The 22,477-nt window shown below is 41.6% G+C and overlaps 2 protein-coding genes across 4 annotated transcripts; both read right to left on the bottom strand.

Annotated features, from left to right (window-relative positions):
- Positions 1–65: 65 nt before the first annotated feature.
- rpgrip1 (RPGR interacting protein 1) lies at positions 66–10,490 on the bottom strand. Of its 3 annotated transcripts, none has more exons than XM_033652015.2 (31): positions 10,391–10,490; positions 9,661–9,841; positions 9,166–9,219; positions 8,888–9,008; positions 8,522–8,727; positions 8,325–8,427; positions 8,039–8,179; positions 7,651–7,756; positions 7,478–7,501; positions 7,229–7,375; positions 7,056–7,129; positions 6,581–6,801; positions 6,250–6,356; positions 6,110–6,160; positions 5,844–6,023; positions 5,621–5,738; positions 5,316–5,479; positions 4,870–5,200; positions 4,488–4,648; positions 3,984–4,216; positions 3,737–3,852; positions 3,370–3,572; positions 3,210–3,266; positions 2,931–3,106; positions 2,411–2,465; positions 2,168–2,237; positions 1,428–1,519; positions 1,047–1,236; positions 874–958; positions 607–734; positions 66–446 (listed from the first exon to the last, which is right to left on the bottom strand). In XM_033652015.2, the coding sequence occupies exons 2-31, from the start codon at positions 9,746–9,748 to the stop codon at positions 169–171; spliced, it is 4,080 nt and encodes a 1,359-aa protein (XP_033507906.2). In that variant the 5' UTR covers positions 9,749–9,841; positions 10,391–10,490; the 3' UTR covers positions 66–168. The 3 variants fall into 3 exon arrangements, with proteins under 3 accessions (XP_033507906.2, XP_033507910.2, XP_033507909.2); XM_033652019.2 differs by having other exon boundaries at positions 2,931–3,082; XM_033652018.2 differs by having other exon boundaries at positions 8,039–8,176.
- A 493-nt stretch (positions 10,491–10,983) lies between these two features.
- On the bottom strand, positions 10,984–16,989 carry LOC117246183 (E3 ubiquitin-protein ligase TRIM39). Its single transcript, XM_033609955.2, has 10 exons — positions 16,830–16,989; positions 16,025–16,104; positions 14,748–15,896; positions 13,608–14,180; positions 13,425–13,520; positions 12,396–12,629; positions 12,125–12,272; positions 11,972–11,998; positions 11,699–11,844; positions 10,984–11,594 (listed from the first exon to the last, which is right to left on the bottom strand). The coding sequence occupies exons 3-10, from the start codon at positions 14,964–14,966 to the stop codon at positions 11,163–11,165; spliced, it is 1,875 nt and encodes a 624-aa protein (XP_033465846.1). The 5' UTR covers positions 14,967–15,896; positions 16,025–16,104; positions 16,830–16,989; the 3' UTR covers positions 10,984–11,162.
- Positions 16,990–22,477: the final 5,488 nt, after the last annotated feature.

Raw genomic sequence — 22,477 nt, 5'->3', positions numbered from 1 at the left:
GATTGAAAGACCTCAAAATTATAAAATCCATAAATAAACTCAAAAGAACAGCCTCAGATGCATTCCAAAAAATTACTCTTTATTTAATTGCTTTTGGAAATGTTGATGAAGAGGCTACAAACAGCAAAATAAGACACAAACATTCTGTTTATTTCATACTAATTGCTTTCAGAAGTCACTGTCATCATCATCATCATCATCTATTACTGGTATCGGATCTTTTTTCTGCTTCTCCTCTTGCTCGTCTTCTTCCTTCTCCTTCTCCTTCTCCTTCTCCTCCTCCTTCTCCTCCTCTTCCTCCTCCTCATCTTCTTCATCTGTCTCATCTTCTTTCTTGGCCTCCTTTTTCTGGTGAAACTCCCGGTATATCCCAGTCAGAGCTTTTGCTGCTTCCAGAGATACTTTCAGATTTCCTATCACCTCCTTGTCTTCATCCACACTCATGACTGGAGGAAACAGAGACACAGAAACAGACGTACTGTAAGAACATTTTATGTTTCATACAATATACAAGAGAACTTCCATGATAAATATACATAACATTGTACAATGTACTCTATCTAAATCATTTTAACAATCTTGATATGGCACACATGCAACACCTACCGTCAATTTGTTGCTCACTGACATCATTTCCAGTGAGGAGCAGTTCCTGTAGGTCCAGAAAAGCATGTCCGACGTCCACACACTCCTTTTCGTCGTCCATCGGCTCACTGACTACTGTGAACTTTAACCTTGCCGTGACACACAGACATACGCACTTCAATTTTTTTGTTTGGGTGTAGAAAAATCCTTTAAGTGCAGAGACATAAACTGATGTATTCACTCATACTTCAACATGTAAAATGACACTAAAAGCAGCAGTGACACTACCTGCCCTGGTTGGGGTCAGTGCCCTCCAGCATCGTGTAAAGGTACTGTCTGAGTGGAGCTGACTGTGAACCATCCACATAAATCACTGAGAGAGGCAAACAGAGAGATTTGGGGGTTATAACATAATTAAAACTTTCTAGAAACAAACATAAACATAGCCAACCCGGTCTCACCTCGAGTGAAGTTGTAATGAATCTCCTCTCCCTTTGTGGGTTTGCGGAGGGACATGGGTGTTTCTGTCGTCTCCATCGGGACACCCAGCAGCCGGTATTCCACATAAACACGCTGCACTGACTTGTCGCGCGCCACACGTGAGGATGGTTCAAACGACAGGGACAGAATCTCGACCCTCAGTTTGTCTCCCTAAAGCATAAAACAAACTTAGTTTCATAATATCTGACCAGCTCATTTAAAATGAATGACCAAACAAAAGCTAGATCCAGATGTACAAATGACAACAACAGCACATGTGATGCTAAACTCTTTTCCTGGATCTTTTTTGTTCTCTTTTATTCATACATTTGCTCCCACTCACACAGTTATTTCCTTCATACCTTCCTCATTTTCCGTTTTGGTGGGATGATGATGATGTCGCTTTGTGAGCTTGATTCTGAAGACCCTGAGGTTTCACTGTCTCCTGCAGCAGCTGTAAAGTAAAGAAAAACAACAATGTGACAAGAAATGCATTTATTTCAATGTGAATTTGACTGACTGGGCTGAAAATGAAAGCAGGCACCTGGGAGAATTTGGACATTATGGTTTTCTGACAGAAATATTTTCATTTAACCCAAACCATGATATTTTTTCCCCTAACTTCAACGAAGAAATCCCTTTCTGGCAGGAAGCCCTCAAGGCAAACTTCTCCCAACATTTGAAAGCCCTGTCAGCATGTGATCACTTCTTATCTGTTTCAGGCCTAGATTTTGAGTTCAGTTAGGTTCCTACATAATCCTTCTTTGCAAGGGTGTAAGTTCTGTTTCAAGATCTAGGGGAACACATATAATGCAGGCTTCATTTCCTGCATTCTGCTGAAATTTCATGCACCAATTTGTGCCTTTTCTGTATCAAAGTGTGGTAATTTCATGATACTTCCTGTTCCAAAAGTGCACGGTTGCTTAATCTTTTTTCAGTTTTATGGCAAAGTGCAACCATTGCTTTTGTAGCTGAATACTGCCATCTACTTATCTGCAGACATCATTGCATGACCTGTGTTCAAGCAGGTTGTGTGGCTTCAAATTTCTGAAAGAAACTCAAGGCAGGTGTTTAGGCCTATTGTGTATATATGAATAGTTACCACTCTCACTGCTCTCCTCTTCCTCCTCCTCCTCTTCGTCCATTGACACCTGATCCATAGAGGGAAGGTCCTGAGAAGAAATGACAAATGAGTCCACTCACCAGCCAATCCTCCATTGGTGTCCTCTGATTCTGAATATTTATGTTCTCCCTCCACAACATTGCTTTATCTAATATGTTTTTCCTGTGAAAATGATTTCAGATATTGTTTTAAAGCCTGTTAAGAGAGACAGTGAGCTTCTACCTGAGTCCTGGCAGAGCTGGCAGAGCTTCTCCTAGATGGTGTGGTGGGCGAAGATCTAAAAGAAGATTAAATTATTAATTAAACAATTGAATTCTATCATACTTTTTGGGATAGTTGGTTCTGCAAGGTTCCAGTTTTCCTTCTACACAACTCCTAGAACTCCATAATGCTCACTGAGCTCTAACATAATGCACTCAAAGAAATGACTTCATCTGTTTTCAGGTTTATGTATTTTGGTTACTTAGGATATTTTTATCCATCTGAGTCAAGTAATTCTAACACAAACCAAAAAAGTACCATTTATGTAATTAAATTTACAAAATTATGTAAATACTATTCATAAATTCTGCATATTTCAAATATGTTGAATTTATTTATTTATCTAGAATTACTTGACTCAATTGGATAGAAATTCTACATGTAATTAGAATATCTAAACCTGAAAAAAAGACCAAATCTTTTTTTTGAGTGCAAGATAAGGAAATGGATTTGTTAAAGAAAAAAAAAATCCGCAATTTACTTTCTTGTTGGCGAATGAGAAGGCGTGGTCAGTCTTGGCTCTGGGGTCAGATGGGGCGTGCCCTGGTAAAGGTCAGGCGATCTCTTGCTGGATCTCTTCCTGTCTGTGGTAAGCGGTTTCACAGGGATGGGTTGTTTGTTCTGTGAGCCTTTCTGTTTGACAGACGGAGGCCGAGGCTGTAAATAGATGAATAACCACTAAACAATCTCGTTTTTATGCTTGAGTTATCATGAAACCCACAGTTTTTTGTGCTACTTTTGTTGGTGCTTCAAACCTTACCAAAGGTTTAGTCTCTTTCTGCACAGCTTTGGTTTCTCTTGGCTCAAGTAGGTGAGTCTGTGGTTAACACACAGAGGAACAGATATTAAGTAAAGGATCTGAATACTTCTTGCACCTTTGGTAATTCCCAAACCTTTTGACACACTTGGATAAATATCACCTTCACTCTGGGCTTAGCAATGGGCTTCTGTGATGCTTCCTCTCTCCTCCTCTGCTCCCTCTCACTGCTTTCCATTTCTCTGTCCTGTCTTCCCTGTCCACCCAGCGCAGCATCCGCCGATGGTTGGAAGGGGTACCTCCATTTTATCAAGACCCTGACCATGCCCCGAGGTCCACCAGCTGGATCCCTCAGGACATAGTCACCTGGCAGGGCAGAAAGAAGAACCAATGAAAACTGCTGATTGGGTAGTTCGGGTTTTGAAATGTAATGTATAATCCACCTGTTAGCTTCCACCTTCATCTAAAGCAACACTTCCTCTAGTGAGAGATGCAGATGACTAATGCAATGGTTGATCTGTCTGCCTCACCTCTGATCTCCCTGCCTGTAGCCAGGGCTCTCAGTGGAATGGGGGTCTTGGCCAGATAGGGTGGCGGTATCTGGTCATCACTGTCATCAAACACATATACCCACAAACTGCTGGACCTGTGCAAAAGAGGAGTTGAATGTTGTCAATATTTTTGGAAGGATTATCCAAAGCTCAAACTTTATCAGAATTTCAAGAAAGATTATCTTGAATTTCTAACACTTTTTTTTCTGTTTCCAAACCATCATACCTCAGGTAGTGCAACACGTCAGCTGTGACTGCTAGTGGGTAGCTGGTGGTATCGTTGAACACTGGGTCAGCAGTGGACTGCACAGTTTGAGAGACGTGAGGCGGCAGGTCGTAGAACCTGTATGTCAGGTAGGCATCAGGAAGAAGTCCAGGCCAGCGAGAATTAAGGCCCACACAGCGTTCCAGCATAACCACCAACTCATTGGGGATCCCCCCTCCGTAGTCATGTAACTCCTGCAAATAGCATTGAAAATTTGAATTTTTTTCCCCCAGACAACGATCATGTTTTTTTTCCAAATTATGTACAATTTTTAAGGTTTTCTATTATCTCAAATGGCTTGAAAAATAGTGCATATAGCTGCCCTAAATGGGTAAAAGAACTCCATGGGAGAACACACCTCTGGACCCCCCCTAGGTTTTGGCTGAGCCTCAATGTTTTCAACATCTGGCTTTGCCCCTGCTATACACTACCAGAGGTAAGTGAGAAAATATCACCCTCTTTTACCTCATGACCAGTATCTTGCCAGCCCAGAGTGATCTGCACAGGCCTCCTTTGTGTCGCTGTTCTCCAGTCAGCTTCTCTCTCTGACACAGTGTCTATGGGCTCTGCAGGGTTAAACAAGCGTACCCAGAAATCCACGACACCAACAAGTGCGCCCTCAGAGCCTTGGAGTGAGACGACACATTTTTAGACATGGGTTGACAATTAATGATCAACTTAATGAAATTTACCACACATGATGCATTATATAATAAAAAACTGACAAACAATAAATAATAATAAAATAATAAAATAATTACAAATAATTAATCTTGAAAGATATAGAATATCTTTGTATTGGCAATGAATTACAATGTATTACTTTCTCTTTATAATCATTAATCACCTGTGATTTTCACACTTCCACCAATGCGCTCATCTCTTCTTTCCATGGCACCCATGAGAGACATCTGCCCACTTCCATGCGTCACAAACCTAACCCCTCCTAACGCCTGGTGGAGCTCCACTCTGACCCTTGACCCCTGACCTCCCAGCCTGCCCAGATCTCGGGCTGTTAGAGCGTAGCGGGATGTGAAGCCGTAGTTGGGTTGGCTGCCTGACACCAGAGGAGTGGAGTGCACCTCAAAGTCCAAGAGGCTGTAGGTGCAGAATGTCACAATGTCTTCATGAGGGACACCGCTCATAGTACGAAGCCCTGCTGGGGTGAAGGTGGCAGCCTGGAGTTGCCAAAAAAACAACACACATGTGCAAAAAACAGATTACAGTTTCATAGGTAAACTTGCTCCAAAAAAATTCATCAAATTCATGTACAACAAATTAGTGTTTTTGGACCTTAAGGTGGATCTCCAACAGTGACTCTCCAGCCCTCAGCTGAGAGAAAGACAGGTCGTCCTCTATGGACTGTACCACCTCCTGGTCTCCTGCTGGCCAGGTGTACTGCATCGGTATGGTCCGTTTGTAGTTCCTGGGGCTGTATGCTAATTCTTTCAACTGAGCTTCAGAACACAAATAGAAAAATAAAATAGTTTTGAGATTCTGGAGGTTGCAGTTTTTTTAGCTACTCATGCTAACTACCCACATATTTTATAATGGTTTCTTGCTATGGCTGTTTCTAAACAAATGAGTGTTGCTGAAACCTTGTAAAGCGTTGATCTGAAGAGCTCTTTTTGATAAAAGTTTGTCTTTCTCTGCCATCCTCCTCCTGCTCTCCTCCCTCTCTCTCCCCATCTTCTGGCTGACTGTGTTCAACTCTTCCTTGGGAAGGAAAGAGTTTGATTGAAGACAAATTCAGTTAAAATGGGACGAAAGCTGAGTGTCGCAGTTTTGAGTTGTGTACATGTATGTGTTATGTGTGTGTACCTGCAGGTCTTTACTGATCTGGTGCTCCAGCTTAAGAATGTTTCTGGTTTTCTGTAATTCCAGCACAGTCTCTGCATGTGATACCTGGATGTTTGCCAACTCGCGGGGTGAATCCTCCACCGTCCCATCGGCCCAAAGGAAACGCAGCCCCGCCCTGCTCTCCTGCTGCATTCTAAATGCCTGTAGTTGGAGAAAAAGCATGCAGAATCATTTGATTTAGTATTTTTAAGCAGTCCTAGCAGAGGTAAAAACAAAAGTGTGCAAACCTTGATCTGTATGAGAGTTTCACTGAGCTCCTCAACACTCATGTCAAACTCCTGGAAGAGAAAGAGATGATAAAAAGTGTGTCAGGATATGTGCTGAAAACAGGACAGCTCTTTTGCAGTAATCACTCCTTGTCTCTGACCTTGGTGACAGAGTCCAGTCTGTCCTGCAGAGCAGAAACCTGCTCTCTGTACCTGAGTACCTCCTGTTCCAGATGCTCTCGACTGTCCTTCGTCATTCCAGAAAACTCTAAACAAAACAACACACACACACATACAAAAATGAATGGGATTGTTAATCCATGTTCTGTTTTATTGTTACTGGATAATCTGTTTTCTGTCTGCACTGGATGAGTTGAGGCTTCAGGTGTAAGGGTGCAGACCCCTATAAAATGAAATGTATCTAATCCCAAATGCGTTCCTTCTCATTGTCAAACTGCAGCAGATGTGGTGCCAACATGCTGAGATTCCTACCTCTTTCTTGCTCCTTGCTCTCCTCTAATAGCTCCTTTTCACATCTCAGTTTCTCCTTCTCCAGCTCCAGCCTGCCTCTCTCCGCCCTCTCTGCTCGCAGCATGTCCTCAAGTCTCTGGATTTCCATCCTGCCGATGTTTTCCTCCTGTTCCTCCCTCCTCTGCTTCACTTCTCTATATTGTTCCACCTTACCATCATGGGTGCTTTGCACAGATAAAGTACTAGAAAGGAAAGAGGATTAAATATAGACATTCGAGGAGAAACACAAAATGACTTTCAGAGGTATCACATGTAAAAAAGACTATTTCATATTGACATAAACCTTATCTTAAGTTCTGCTACTCCTGCATCGCATCTTGCATATACTATACATCTCACTTTTTGGAGAAGGTCTCAACCTTCAAACCTCCTGGACAATGTTTTCCGTAACATCTGAGAGATTGCACTGCAGGGCCTAGAAGACTTAAACTCTCACCTCTCTAGTAGAGTGTTATAGTTTTCTTTTATGAGATCCCTCTCTCCCTCCAGGTCTGATATCTGCTCCTGTAGCTGAAAGAGAACAAATGAATTAAAAAAAACTAGCATCGCACTTTTTGATCTTTAGTCTTTCTTAGTTGGGTTTTATACACACAGATACAGAGAGGGTACCTTGTCCAGGGTCTGTAGAGACAGGGAAGAGGAGGTAAGCTGTCCCTCCAGTGCCAGTGCTCTCTGTCTCTCCTGCTTCAGCTGTTCAGTCAGCTCCTCCACTTTCTCCAGCAGAGCACCCTGGCTTTGTCTCAGTGACCTCTGACTCTGGGGTGAACACATGACACACCCAAAATCAATATGAAAAGTAAAGTTTCAGACTATTAGTTTGAGGCATTTACAAAGCTTTTTGTGTTACAGGGCATTTACCTCCTCAAGCTGATTCTCATATGCCTGGAGGGAAGAAAGACAAAAAGAAATCTTTTGAGCACCAGTGGCTGAACTTATAGAAGTACTGGACCTGAATTCTTAATGTGATGTAGTCAAATTATAATAAAATAATAAAATACAAAATGATTTATAGACATATACAGTCATGTAACCTCTTGCAGGTTGTTGAACTTCTCCTGGGTGACTCTCAGGGCGGTGCTCTTGTCGGTAAGCTGCTTTTGTAGACGGATCAGATCCACATTCTCTCTAATAATTATTCTAACAGAGAGACAACAGCAGGGAATTTTATTTTTATTTATCACAGAAGCTACACTATAAGAGTGGATAGGGAAGAAAATCGAAATGTGAAATTGGAAGAAATGTCAGATTAGGCTTCTCCTCCAGTGTATGGCCCAACAGTTCTCCAATTTCTGAGTACTGAGTTTTAAGTTTGACTGTAGCAAAAGTTCACTGAAATGTATTCAAATTCAAAAATATTTTACAGATTTTAACTCCAAAAGATTAATATTAGTAATATGGTTGTATGTGGGCAGTGGCTACCTGTGTCTGTCAGCCTGTTGCTTCCTCATCTCCCTCACAGTCCCCTCTATCTCCTTCTCCTTCTCTCTCAGTGTGTCTCTGAGTGCCTGGGCTGTCAGCTCCAGCTCTGTGGCCCTCACCTGCTCTGTCACACTGGACCTGCTGGGAGGGAGAGATGTGGAGGGTGGAGTCATGAGGGGGGTTTGGGATAGAGGGGAAAGAATGAGGTAATACAATATAGGGGGAACAATGTTGTGATCAGAGGATAGAAAATATCTACTCAATGTCCTGTACATCACACACTTACAATCTCTCCATCTCTGCCCTGGTGTCTTCCAACGTTGGGCCGTAGCGGGGTGGGGCAGTTTGGGCTGCCCTCCTGACTCCGCCCTCCACTTCCATACTTTTACCTGACAAGCAGAAGAGGAAGAAGACAGGGAGAAAGGTCAGTGATGGAAGAAAGAGCAGTAGTCACCCTGGCCTACATTCATGTGCAACACACACCTTTACTGAACCTATATGGCGTGCGTCCCCCGATATCCATAATGTGCTGCTTAGCCAGGCTCAGTTTGTTCTGCAGCACTCCTTTCTGGCTCTCCAGCATAGCCACACGGGCTTCCAGCTCCTGCATGGTGTCCTCCATGTCCCTCTCCTTTACAGCACCAGAGCCAGGACAGGCCTGACGGAGACGCATCAGTCTGGCAGACATCCTGAAGCATATTAGTAGACTTTTCTTTATCATATATATCTTTAAATCACATCTTAGAGGTGTCCAAGAGATGACTGTCCCAGCTACTCTGAGATGCCCCGTTAAGTGCCCAGTTTGGTGTTAGGTACAGTCAGTCAGGCATGTATCAGTGTTTTTATTACCTACGTATCCTCTGCTCCTGTGTACGAGTGTGTTGTCTCAGCAGACTGTTTTCCTCTTGCAGCCTGAGACACAGGTCCTCCAGGTGCTCTCTGGGAAACCGAAACAGGCGCTGAGGATCTACTGAAGAGAGAGACAGACAAAGCTTTTTCTTTGTGTGTCTGATGCATAGACAACTAAAGACAATAAAGAGAACTTTTAATGTAAAGGTACTGTTGTATTCTTTTTTGATTAAAAGTCTGAAAATCTGAAACAATGAGTTTTTGCAAAGTGGTTTTACCTTTTGTCTTCATGACATTATGCTTCTTCCATGGCTTTACATCACGCAGAGTATCTGGGTATAACAGACAGATCTAGTTAAGAGTGAATATGTTCATAGAAACACACGTACATAAATGCACTTCTATTGCAGAATTCCCCCCCCCCCCCCCCCAAAATGTGTTATTTTTTTCTTAAACCCCTAACCTTCACACTTACAACTTAATACCTACACCTCAACTTAGAGTTACTGTAGCTTACTGTATTTGCACATCATTCATGTGTCCCAATGAGATAATTTGTTCTGTTGCTCTATACTAACAAATGCTGACACATAATCATGAGTGATATTGTAATGAAGTTGTTTTGTGTACAACATTGGTGACATTTTAACAATGTATGTGTTGAATATTTCCAACTTCCACGGGATACATATGTGATAGAAATTAGGATAGTTAAAGTGATTATACAGCAGATGATTAAAGTCTCATACTGGCATGAGACTACACACACAAACCTGGGACAGTTGGCATCAGTCCCCCCCTCATCAGTCCCACATCTCTGACGGGGAGATCCCCGGCTGTCTCATCCATCACTGGTGACATCACTCTTCTTTACTCACACCCAGCCAATCACAACGCTCCAGTCTTTGAAACGCCACAAATGCAAACATGTCACATTGATCTGCTGCTGGTTCACTGGCAGCAAAACAGAGAAGCCAAAGGTATAATTCAATCTTGTGACCATGACTTGTTACATTTACATTTGTGTAATCACACAGCCTGAAAAAGATCATTCTTTCCTAGTTTTCCTAGCACAGTGGAGCTTAATGGGATCCAAACTGAAAGCAGGGCTTTTCACAACACACACATACAGGGACACACAATTACACCAAGTTAATGGCAAAAGGTAGGAAATTAAGATCTATACAGTGTACGTATATTTTAAGTTGCACATCTCCTTTTTCACTGACACTTGAAATCACAACCTCAAGACTCTGTACACACTGTATATAATCTGCTTAAACCTGGAAAAGCTGTCAGCCCCAACAGTTTTAGCTTCACTGTAAATTATCAATAAAGTTATTGCCCAAATGTGGCAATTCTTAAACATATTTGCTGTTTTAAGGTCTACATCGCTTCACAATTGATGATAAACACCAGGAATCCTGGTAGGACAGATAATATTCCCTCCTACATTTACAGACATCAACACTGAAAACTATATTAACGAAACATTTGACTTACCGTTGTTTGATTGCCATCCAAAGAGGTTTAACCTCTGGTAAAGAAATGTATGTACTTGCTTTTTCCTGGTGATCAGTGTAACTTGTCAGCTCTCTACATGTGTGTGTCTCCGCCCTGTGCTTGGATGATATCAGTTTTAATCCCTCTTCATCCCTTCCTCCTTCCTTCTTCCCCAAGATCTCTCTTTACACAAATGATTAGTAATTCCAATTTTTTTTTTCAGGAAGTCGCAAGAGTGTTAAATAATTACTTGCAATCACTGTGTGTTTGGGTGCATGCATTTAGTTTGGTGACATTCCTATGAGGGTACAGTATTCTGTGTGTGTATCCTGTCTCCTTCCAAGACTCAATCCTGAAGTCTGTCTCAGCGCTCCATCTGCCTTGAGGCTAATCTCATCCCTGTGCTAATCTGATTAGCAACTCTCAGGCTGTACAATTCAAGATGTGGTCTGAAGTCAGCTTTAGGGTCAGCCTTTAATGACTGAGGATGGTTATTACTGAGGTGAGGCAGGTCTAAGATCTGTGCACAATGTGTTAGTTTTTAAGAGAGCACGTGCGAAGGTAAGAGGAAAAAGGAGGAGGAGATGTGAGCATATATAACAGGTACAACAGTTTATTGAGGGAGTAGGTGCAAGTCAGGTAATGATCTATTTCAGTTCAGATCCAGTTGTGAATGCAACATGAACTGTCTAAAAAAATGTTCATATCAATAGAGAGAACAGTTTTATGCTGTTTAAAATAAAATACCATGACAACTAATGTACATTTCACATCATATTGTAATGTCATCTAAATCCCCGACTCCATTGACTCCACTGACAGGGCGGATGGTAAGTGGTGATTTGTTGCTGCCGCTGTCGCACATATCCGGGTTAAAAAAGGGAAACATGGCTTCAGTAAACTGAAACTGTGTAAAGGAATAGATGTGTGACTTGGCCTCTGCGTCATAGAAGGCCACTGTCCCATCCTCGTAATCCAAAAACACCCCAACAACCTGCGGCCTCTGAGAGAGACACAGCAGCTCTGCCTGTCCTGCACATGCCCGGTACTCACTGCCCTTCCTCAAACAAACAGTCCAATAACCGTCCTCTGGACTCAGCGTGACCACACCCTTCCTGTTGACAGACTGTCGAGCCACACCCAAGTCCCACGCTGTTTTGTCTCCCACGTCGATCTGCCAGTAGTGCCTCCCTGTGGTGAAACCCTGCGTAGCAAGAGAGGCTTGGGTCACTGTTCATTTCTCACAAAGTGAATCAAGATGTAACATCCCTACAGACATAAACACATACAAACCACATCTGTATTTACCCTGGTGCCGAGGACACATGGTGCTGTGTCAAAACGCTCTGGTATGTCCACTAGATTCTGTTCAACATCGCCGTCCCAGACCTGTCTCCCATCCTCTGATAGAACCAGCCAAGGGTTAACTGTCCTGGGGTCCAGACGAACATCGGCTGGTAGACAAACAAAGTTTATATAGAATTTTAACTTCATTGTCCTCTTCTTCCTCAGATTCAATTCTTTTTTATTTTTGGTTTCCATCAGATGAGGTGTCCAGAATTATTCTGTAACATACTGTACCTGCATACTGCTGCATCTTCTCATGCTCTGTGAGTTAATAAGAACATATGATCGAAAATTAAAATAAACGCCCATGCACATGACATGTACGTGGATATTTTTTTTTACAGCATATAATTATGCTGCTAACAACAATTCTTTTCAGAGGTTAACCTTGAATAGAAAGTTTTCCCAAAGCCGATTGAAGCTGCTGTTCAATGTTGGCCACCGCTCTCCTTAAAGTCCCCAAACATATGTCTGAATGAACGATGATGTCAGAGCAGGCTTTGGCAGATGGAGGAGAACTCAGAGCTGGAAACCTCTGTCACAAAGAAGTCAAGTAAGAGAGAAATTGCTTTAAAGAAGAGAACAGACCAAACAAGATGAGATGTCTGCTTGTATGAGTTTCAAATATCAAATATCTTGCTGTGAGATGACTCCTGACCTGCAGAAGATGGAGGTGGTCCTCAGTGTGAGACAGCTGCTCCATCTCACTTCTCTTCCTCTCCAGCTCAGTGATTTCTAGCTCCAGGTCCGCGATGAGCTTCTCCGCCCTCTGCTCTGCTGCTGCCTGCTTCCTCTGGATCACCTCCACCAGCTCAGTCTGACTTCTCTCCAAGGAACGAACCAGAGTGGAGAGGACCTCCACGCTTTCCACTATGTCCCTCTTTGAGTTTTCCTTCCATCCAAGACATTGGATGACCAAAAAAAAAAGTGAATTGTTTAAAGTCCCCCTCCACTCAGAAATATGCTCTAAACCTTACTGTGCAGAATCATGCATGGGCTGAGTTTGACAGTAGAGGATTTCTCTGTGGTCACATTGAAGTTTAACATATGGATGCATGTGTGGAAGCCAATCATGATCCAGTATGCAATAAACACAAATGTGAAGTGGAAACTTGAAACCTGCAGTGCAAATACACTGAAAACAGACTTTTCAGTGAAGTAAGAGATGTCTTGTGACCAAAGGTTAAAGTTACAAAAAAATTTAAAATTTTTGCATATTCGTTGTTGCTAGAATTGTCTTTAATGAAGCAAGAGTTTTTGGTAACACTTTACTTGAAGGTATCTACATAAGGGTGACATGACACTGTCATAACTATGACATGACACGGTCATGAACCTGTCATGAACATTATGTACATGTCATAAAAGTTTATGACTGCTGTCATTAAGTGTCATTTGGTTTTTGTAATGACAAGTTGACATTGTTTGGGTTGTTTTGATTTTGACAACTTGACATTAATCAAAGTGACATTACCAGAAGTTGTCTTTGTCATGACAAGTTGACATTAAATTTGTTGGGGATGACATTGACCAGGATGACATTAATTTACATTTACATTTAATGTCAACTTGTCATGACAAAGACAACTTCTGGTAATGTCACTTTGATTACTGTCAAGTTGTATTTAAAAACAGCATAGGCCGTTTTTAACTGCTGCTGCGAAATAAGCATGTTATGTCAACTCACTTTGCTGAGCTCCACAGAGTGTTTGATCTCCTCCACTTTCTGCAGTCTGTCCTGGATCATCTGCTGAACATCTGCTTCAAACCTTTTCAGTTGAGCCTGAACATCAGAACAGAAATTAAAACCAAAACTGAATCGATGAGCGCCAATGTACTTGATGGGATGAGGAGGAGTTTAGGACCTTACCTTCTTCTGCCGACTCTCCCTCTCCACTGGGACAGTGTCGTGACAGCGGTGGTCAGTCTCGGTGCAGAGCACACACACACACCTCTGGTCGCTCCTGCAGAACAGCTCCAGGAGCCTTTGGTGCCGTTTGCACATCCGGCTCTCCAGCGTTGCCACAGGTTCAATCAGCTTGTGAATCTTCAAAGTGGCAACTCTCAGGTGTGGCTCCAGGTGACTCTCGCAGTATGAGATCAGACACACAAGGCAGGACTTCAGGGCCTTTGTTTGTTTCCCCACGCACACATCACAATATATGAATTTTCCTGCCACTGACATCCCGCCATTCTGCCTTCTCGCTCGGATCTGCTCTGACATTTCCTTGGCGAAGGAGTTTTCACAGAGCTCTGGGCGGCCCTCAAAGACTGTCTGACATCTGGGACAGCTGACGGCGAGGCTGTCATCCCAGTGTGATGTGATGCACGAGAAGCAGAAGCTGTGGCCACAGGGGATGGAGACAGGCTCAGAGAAAAGCTCCTGACAGATGCAACAATGAAACTGTACCTCTGACAGGAGAACGCTGGGGGAGGCCATGATCTCAGAAAAAAAGAAAGAAAGATCAGTGTTAACTTATTATGAAGAAGAAATTAATCATTTACATTTAGAGTCAGAGAGGAAATGTGTTTGGTCATTAACAATGACCTTAAAAATAAAGACATTTATAAAAGATACAGGCCACAGGATTTTCAGAGCTGTTGTCTCCATTGTATTTAATGCAGGCACCATAAACTCTTACTGCAGCTAGAAACATGTGAACCTCTTTATCATTAACTTAAAACAATTCAAAGCTGCCTCCTGGCCAAAGTTCAGCTGCACATGACTCAGCTCCTCTCTCACTCTATAAGCTTAGCTTGAAACACGGATTTAAAACATGCATTAAAATCCAAAGAATAACAGGCATCACCCTGCAAGTGTTTATATGTACCACACTCTCATAATTCACTACAGTAAACACCAGGAATATAATGGCTTCAAATATTAGTCCCTCTTCCCTATCATTCAACCTGCCGGGCACAAGACAAACCAGAACCACCACTGAAATCATTGCAATTGTTTGGTCAGAATGGTAAAACATACCCATCTGTTATTTTCTCTTGGTCTTACCTTGTGGCTGAATGTGAAATGTGACCTCTGAGGTAGCAAAGGCAAACACTGGCACTGCAGTGAAGCCAAAGTCCTCCCGGTTTCTCTGTTACCACTCCCTCTGGGACGTTTTTTCCTCCAGAGCTTTTCAACCCCCATGTTGTTCCAGGGTGGGAGGAGTAATGCCTGGCTCAGGTGCCATACTGGGTTTGTATTGTGTACAATTTCTTTGTATTGCATAATAGTATTGTGTTTGGATTGTTTTGCATTGGACTGACCAACAACATGGAAGTACTTGAATAAAGCTCAGTCACATTCATCACTTTTCCAACGCTTTGGATCTTAAATAGGCAGAAACATACTATGTGCATTCGCATACATTATCACAATACTGCAACACTAAAAACATAACACTGACAAACAAAAAACGATACAGCTATAACCACTCTCTAAGCAAGACTATTTGAGAAAAGATGGTAGTTTTGTTTTGAGAAAGATCCCTGTTGCTGTTACAGCTACACAAAGTGCAAGAAGTGAAGTTGTATAAAGTTCTTTCAAAAACTCACATTAAAACAAATTTTTAAAAAATCCAGGATCAAGTGATCTCTACTTGACTCACAACAATGAGTGCAAAATACTTACTACACTCTAGAAGAAGCTTTTGGCATTTAACGTAACAGTGATTAAATAAGTCGTAGTTTGTAAATGGTGGTTAAAGAGCTTTCAAAACATCTTAAATCTTAAGAAAGAAAGAAATTCTGCCTTCTCTTTCCAAAAGTGAAATTACCAGTGAACCCCAAAGTTTTGGTTCGACTGGGGCATGCATTCTATCATTTTGCACCATCTGAAAAGTTTTGCCGATTCCTCATTGCTCACCACCATCTGCCATATTTTTAATGTGAGATTTATCCAGTATTTTTTAAATCTCTAACAGTTGGGCTGCAACTTCTGTTCCAGAAATTGTGGCCATTGGGGAAAAATTTGTAGTCATTGCAAATTCTAATTCCTTTGATAGAAAGCGTAGAATAGTTTCTTAAACAAGGAAGTGCCATTCGTGTTCTTTCTTTTCCTCACTGTAATATATTAAATTGGATTCTTGGTCTCTTTCCTCTTAACAGATCGAACCTTCAGGGACAACACATGTGGGAGCAGTCCGTATTGTTTAAAGAGCTGGATAAAAAACACACAACAGAAAAAAAATGTCCATACAGAATAAAATCATTTGTAAATATTTTAAATTATTGCATACAAACTCATGACATTAGAATAAAATGAACTGAAACAGCAGTTAGTCTCACCTCTGTTAATTCATGCTCTATGTCCGATTTTGAAAGCTCAATAAATGACTGTAATCTGATGTTCAGTCCAACAACATAATCTGTTGACATAGATGCACAATGTTACATGAAATAATACACATCATAATATTTAAACAGATAACGTATCCTTATAATGTAGCAAAGTATTTCGTACATCTATTTTAAAATGTAATAACGATAAATACTACACATACATCAGCTTGTACAATTACCTAATTATAAAAAATTATACAAATACTAATATACAAAATATATACAATACTTTATTAATTGCTTTAAAGCAGCAGTGTGTAGGATTAATAGGATTTAGTGCCATCTAGTGGTGAGGATTGCGGATTGCAACCAGCTGATACTTCTACCATGGAGCTGAATCATCCACAGAGGTCTTCTCTCCAAAGCAAATGCACCAGCTGACTTAAATGAGTACAAACACTAAATAAAGCAGTTTCACGTTAAATAGTGTTTTTCTGATGCTGCTTGTCAGGTAGGGGCTGCTAACTTTGGTAGCCAGCACAAAAACGCCAACAGCCCTATCTAGATTTTTCTGTTTTGTCTATTCTAGGCTACTGTAGAAACCACATGGCAGCAACGCTCCCTATGTACATATAAATTGCTATTCTAGGGTAACTTAACATAACAAACAAAATGAAACATAAGATGAAAATAATATAGAAAATAATATAGATGCAGTGTCAATTAAAATCAAGCTGATCAAAATACTATTATTAATTGGGCACTCATGGCTCAGGACCATGTAATGAACGTAACAAATGCAGTTACTTACGAGGCCCTTTTGTTGCAGGATGCAGAGTCAAGAAGTTCGGCCAGATGTGTTGTTAACATGGAAAGAAGAATATGAAGATGAATTAATGTTGATAACTTGAAAATCTGATATGTAAATTCCTCTAAAATGTAATTAAAACTTACTCAGCACTCTTTACTCCATACAAAAAGAAGACATATTAATGACAAGGAAAGGTAAATTATACTTACAATGTCCTTTCAAATGTCATTGAACATTAAGCATGTTAACCAAAAGTTAGCCATAAAACTACTTCTGCAATACAATAGAAATTCAAATGTATTTTTAATCATATAGTATATTGACAGGTATAAAAGAGGACAACAGTGTTATGCCTGGTTAAAAACAAATTGATGTGGTGACATATCTTACCAGTGACTGCAGTGATGTTTAGTCCACTGCTTCTGACGTTCTCAAACACAGAGAAGAGAGTGAATGTGTATTTAGTTCCAGCAGTGAGAGATGAGACTGTGTGAGTTACTGGTCCATCTCCATCTGGTGCACTGATGTTTATCTGTGTACCATTAAACTGGAGAATAAAGCTGACATTGTTGTTGACTTTATTCCACTGCAGAGTGATACTGGTCTCATCTTGTCCTGTTGATCTGAAGCTTTCTGCATTTAGAGGAGCTGAGACAGAAAACAAACAGTGAGAGCATTTATTAACAATTGACTGCCAGTAAAAGTGTCAGTTTTCCGACTGCCTGTTAAAGATGGTCAATTTTGCACCCCCATCTACTGTGAATAAAACAGTACTGTCAGTCAGAGACAAAACAAGTCAAATTCTTTGACTTACTAAGATTTATCTTTTTTGTCTGCATCAAGATGTCACTTTTTTTTAGGAGCAGTCATTACAGTTTAACAACAGAAAAGAACTCAACAATTAATGAGGATCATAATGTTGGAAAAGTATTGATGATAGTCATCCTGGGCTTAAAATAATTTTAACATTTGGTCCAAAACAGTGCTGTGTTAAATAAACATGCTAGGAAAGAGTACGCTGTGAAATTGCTAATTTGTTACACCCAACATATACGTCTTGGTTTTATGCTGGTGTACTGAAAAGCAGATGGTGACTACATCAGAGGAAACAGTGCATAAAAATGTGGTGACATATCTTACCTGTGACTGCAGTGATGTTTAGTCCACTGCTTCTGACGTTCTCAAACACAGAGAAGAGAGTGAATGTGTATTTAGTTCCAGCAGTGAGAGATGAGACTGTGTGAGTTACTGGTCCATCTCCATCTGGTGCACTGATGTTTATCTGTGTACCATTAAACTGGAGAATAAAGCTGACATTGTTGTTGACTTTATTCCACTGCAGAGTGACACTGGTCTCATCTTGTCCTGTTGATCTGAAGCTTTCTGCATTGGGTGGAACTGAAACAAAAAGGACAACTTATAAGACAGAAAGCTTTATGTCTGTTTAAGAAGTACAGCCTTCTGAACAGCATTTCTTTTTAATATATATCGTACACTGACACAATCTGACAATGAATCGTTATGCGGCACAGGAGCAAAAAAGATGCATTACTTGTTTCATAACAGATGAATGGGAAACTGAGGAAACAGTTATCATCTGACCACCGCCCTGAGTCGTTGAACGCTGTAGTTACACATTCTCCTGCGCTAAAGTCTGGTTGTCCGTTGGCCCAGTGTCGAAACAGAGAGGAGCTCCCATCAGACCACAGCTTTTCCCGGTGCAGACCGATCCACAAAAAGCTGCCAGCTGACATGTTTTCAATGATGTCATTTTCTGCCTGATTTCGTATACTAAGGGAGAAACAGCAGCATATATGGTTGTAACTGTAGAGGCAAAACAAAGCCCCAAGCAATTGCACATTGCTATGCATTGTTGTTTGATTAAGTAGATATTTAAGGATGGTGTTCAGCTACATGGACAATGTAGCCATTTAACTAATTGTACAACTAATACTGCCAAAATAATACCATGTGACTCAGCTTCAAGTGCCTTACAGTCATAAAGCTAAGGATGAAAAATACAATACTAACATACCAAAAATTTACAAATAATACCAAAGAACAGACACAGGAATGGAGGGATACTAAGAAAAAAAGCTCAAGATAAAACAGCCCGACAGATATCAATAGAAAAAGATAAATCCTTAAAAGCCTGGTTGCATTTTTGGATAACTTTGGTTGTTTTGTGAACGTTCTTGTAATGGGATTTTAATCAACTGTCATAATGATGAATAAGCCTTATTTCATAAACACAACAGATCAAAACGTAAAGGTCAAGTGTGTAGGATTTAGAGGCATCTCTTGGCAGAAATAGTATATAATATTCATAAGTTTGTTTTCATTAGTGTAGAATTACCTGAAAATAAAAATCATTGTGTTTTTGTTAACTTAGAATGAGCAGTTCATATCTACATATGAAGCTGATCCTCTTCTACGGAGTGCGCCATGTTTCTACAGTAGCCCAGAATGGACAAATCAAACACTGGCTTGCGAAAGGGGCATTCGCATTTTTGTGTGGGCCACCATAGTTCTTCTACACGCTTGGCACATGGTAAACGTTTAAGTATTGCAACCTCACTGCTAGATGCCACTGAAAGCTCGAGGCTAGACCTTTAAGTAGTTGTTTCAGTGCAGATGCACTATGTCCTGGAGTCTTCATTAGTTCATACTGTACCTGGCTAGATCGACATAATTCTCCCTGCAGAACCTCTGAGCTTCGTTCCAATTGGAATATGTGTTGACCTTAACAAAGGATGATGTGCCACTTACTGTACCTGGAAATACATGGATGAAGATCAATTATTAACAATGACAGAGACTCAACACATCTGGATTCAGTATGATTACATATTGCTCATGTCACTGCCACATAACAAATACATAGAAGCGATGAGATGTTTTTGGAAAAGTTAGGTCAAGGATCTGTTTGGCACATTTTTAATTCCTACGCCATAAGAAAACTCACCATTGTAGCACACAAAGCGTCGCTGGAGACTGCAGTCAGAGTCACCCCAAGTGCCAAAATATGGACTCCCACTGAGAAGCTCCACACAATGCTGTTGTCCTCTAAGATTGTTGGGTTGGTCAGCATGCCAGTTTCTAAACTCTGTCTCTCCTTCACTGTAGAAGCTGCTATCACTCAGGGACCATCTCCAGCTTTTTACCAAATCATCGTAGAGACCGATCCAAGCCTTGCCTGTTTAAAAAGATTATCATTATTCAAAAACACTGCAATTTACAAATGTTTTCAAATGGTGAATAAACCTAAAAATATAAATTATTTTACTGTGCATCGCTTAAATTACTGTATGCCTCTCCACTATCTAACATTGAGGACCACTGTTGATCTTTCACATCCCACATGATCATATTTTATAATTTTATCTTTTCACAGTAAGTTTATCAAAAAGTTGTATGTTGGACTCTCTGAAAGCAATTCTTGAGATGAAACCAGATGTAATTCATAGTACGAAAGGAATGTATCTCTTACAAACATTGTTAAATGCAGCAAAGATATTCTGTATATATTCTCTGTTATAGTAGCCCATTTCTCATCAGGTCACCCTGGTTCCTCAACACCTGATGTAGACCTCGTTGACCCAGGTGACGTCCCAGCTGGTATGACTATTTAGGCCAGCAGCAGCATTAAGAACTTTGCCTAAGGGTCCAGACTGGAAATGTGTTACCCATCCTAACCAGGAATCCAACCCTGGATCTGCCGTGCCAATGTCAGTAGCCCTAAACACTGAGCTATCCAGCTGCATGAATAGGCACATGGCCCAATACATGAGCAAGGCCCACAAAGTAATTGGTAGTATTACCATGGGGGCCAAGCACCAGCTACTGGTCAATAGAGCAGTCATCCAAAACTGCAAGACCAGGCCAAACAACCTGTGCACCGCCTGGATTGACTACAAGACAACCTAGGACTCAGTGCCACACACATGGATACTGGAATGCTTGGAAATGTACAACATCAACAGGGTGTCAAGAGGCTTCATCAAGAACTCAATAGGGCTGTGGAAAATGACTCTGGAGGCCAACTCAAAGAAAACTGCATAAGTTACCATCAAGTGCGACATATACCAAGATGATGCACTGTCCCCACTACTGCTCTGCATTAGCTTGAACCCCCTCAGCCAACTCATCACAAAGAGTGGCAAAGAGTTCCAAAGTGGAGCAACCATCAGTTACCTCCTCTACATGGATGACATCAAGCTGTATGCTAGGAATGAGCAAGACATCGACTCAGTGATACACCTCACCGGGATCTACAGCAATGATATTGGAATGTCATTCAGACTAGATAAGTGTGGCAGGATGGTGTCAAAGAAAAGGAAGACAATCAGAAGGCAGGAGGCAGTTTTGCAGATGTTCAGGACAGCTACAAATACCTTAAGGTCATGCAGACAAATGTGAACCATGAGGAGGCCACGAGGAAGTCAGCAACAGCCAAATACCTAGAGTATCACAGGTCCTAAAAAGTCAGCTGAATGGAAAGAACAAGGTCCAAGCCATCAGCATGTACGCCCTGCCAGTCATCAGATGCCCCGCTGGTATAATAAGCTGGCCAAAGGAGGAGATAGAAGCCAGTGAAATCAAGACGAGTGCATGGGGGGAGGACAATGCATGGAGGGTTCCACTCCAAGTTCAGCACCCTGAGACTGTACACTAAGTATAGCGAGGAGGGCTGAGGACTGGTGAGCGTCAGAGCCACTGTCCAGGACAAAACAACTCAAGATCCAGGAATACATCAGGAAGATGGCCCCCAAAGATGACCTGCTAAGTGAATATCTCAGACAGCAGAAACCCAAGAATGCAGAAGAGGAGGACGAACCATCATGGAAGGACGAGCCCCTGCACGGCATGTACTACCAACAGATTGAAGAAGTGACCAACGTCAAGAAATCCTACCAGTGGCTGGAAAAGGCTGGACCGAAAGACAGCATAGAAGCACTGATCATGGCAGCACAGGAACAGGCACTTAGTACAAGATCTCTAGAAGCAGACAGGACTCCAGCTGCAGGCTGTGCAAAGATGCTCCTGAGACAGTTCAGCACATAATAGCAGGGTGTAAGATGCAGGCAGGAACAGCGTACATGGGACACCATAACCAAGTGGCTGGCATAGTGTACAGGAACATCTGCACTGAGTATGGGCTGGAAGTCCCAAGGTCAGAATGGAAGACACCTCCTAAGGTGGTTGAGAATGACCAAGCTAAGATCCTGTGGGACTTCCAGGTCCAGACTGACAAACTGGTGATGGCTAACCAATCTGACATAGTGTTGATTGACAAACAACAGAAGAAGGTAGTGGTAATAGATCTAGCAATCCCGAGCGACAGCAACATCAGGAAGAAGGAACATGAGACGCTCGAAAAATACCAAGGGCTGAAAGAGCTAGAGAGGTTTGGGGGTGTAAGGCAACAGTGGTGCCAGTGGTATATAGGATAGGAATAGGTGAATAGGATTCCAGTATTGAGAACTTGCCTGTGTAGTGTGATGTGGTGCTGATAATGGCACTGGCATCAGCTGCGTTTTCTGCGGTGGCCAGGTCAGTGTAGAACTGTCTACAGAAGCTCTGAGCTTCAGTCCAGTTCAGTGTTGTGCTCACAAAGTGGTACTGACGAGTTTGGGTGGAGGCAACAT

This window comes from Epinephelus lanceolatus, chromosome 22 (genome assembly GCF_041903045.1).
Source record: "Epinephelus lanceolatus isolate andai-2023 chromosome 22, ASM4190304v1, whole genome shotgun sequence".
NCBI lineage: Eukaryota > Metazoa > Chordata > Actinopteri > Perciformes > Serranidae > Epinephelus > Epinephelus lanceolatus.
The sequence above is the reverse complement of the archived record's forward strand: the minus strand, read 5'-3'. Positions and strand labels throughout refer to the sequence as shown.

Bases quoted from the DNA above. Each gene is read 5' to 3' on its own strand.
- rpgrip1 (XM_033652015.2), bottom strand. From the start codon at position 9,748: ATGTCACCAGTGATGGATGAGACAGCCGGGGATCTCCCCGTCAGAGAT. The intron at 8,728-8,887 runs GTAATAAAAACA...AATATGCTTCAG, and splicing joins CAGGAGCAGAGGATACGTAG to GATGTCTGCCAGACTGATGC. The intron at 3,267-3,369 runs GTGATATTTATC...TGTTAACCACAG, and splicing joins TTGCTAAGCCCAGAGTGAAG to ACTCACCTACTTGAGCCAAG.
- LOC117246183 (XM_033609955.2), bottom strand. From the start codon at position 14,966: ATGCAATACAAAGAAATTGTACACAATACAAACCCAGTATGGCACCTG. The intron at 14,181-14,747 runs GTAAGACCAAGA...TTTTTTTCTGAG, and splicing joins ATTTCACATTCAGCCACAAG to ATCATGGCCTCCCCCAGCGT. The intron at 12,630-13,424 runs GTGAGTTGACAT...CTTGGATGGAAG, and splicing joins ACTCTGTGGAGCTCAGCAAA to GAAAACTCAAAGAGGGACAT.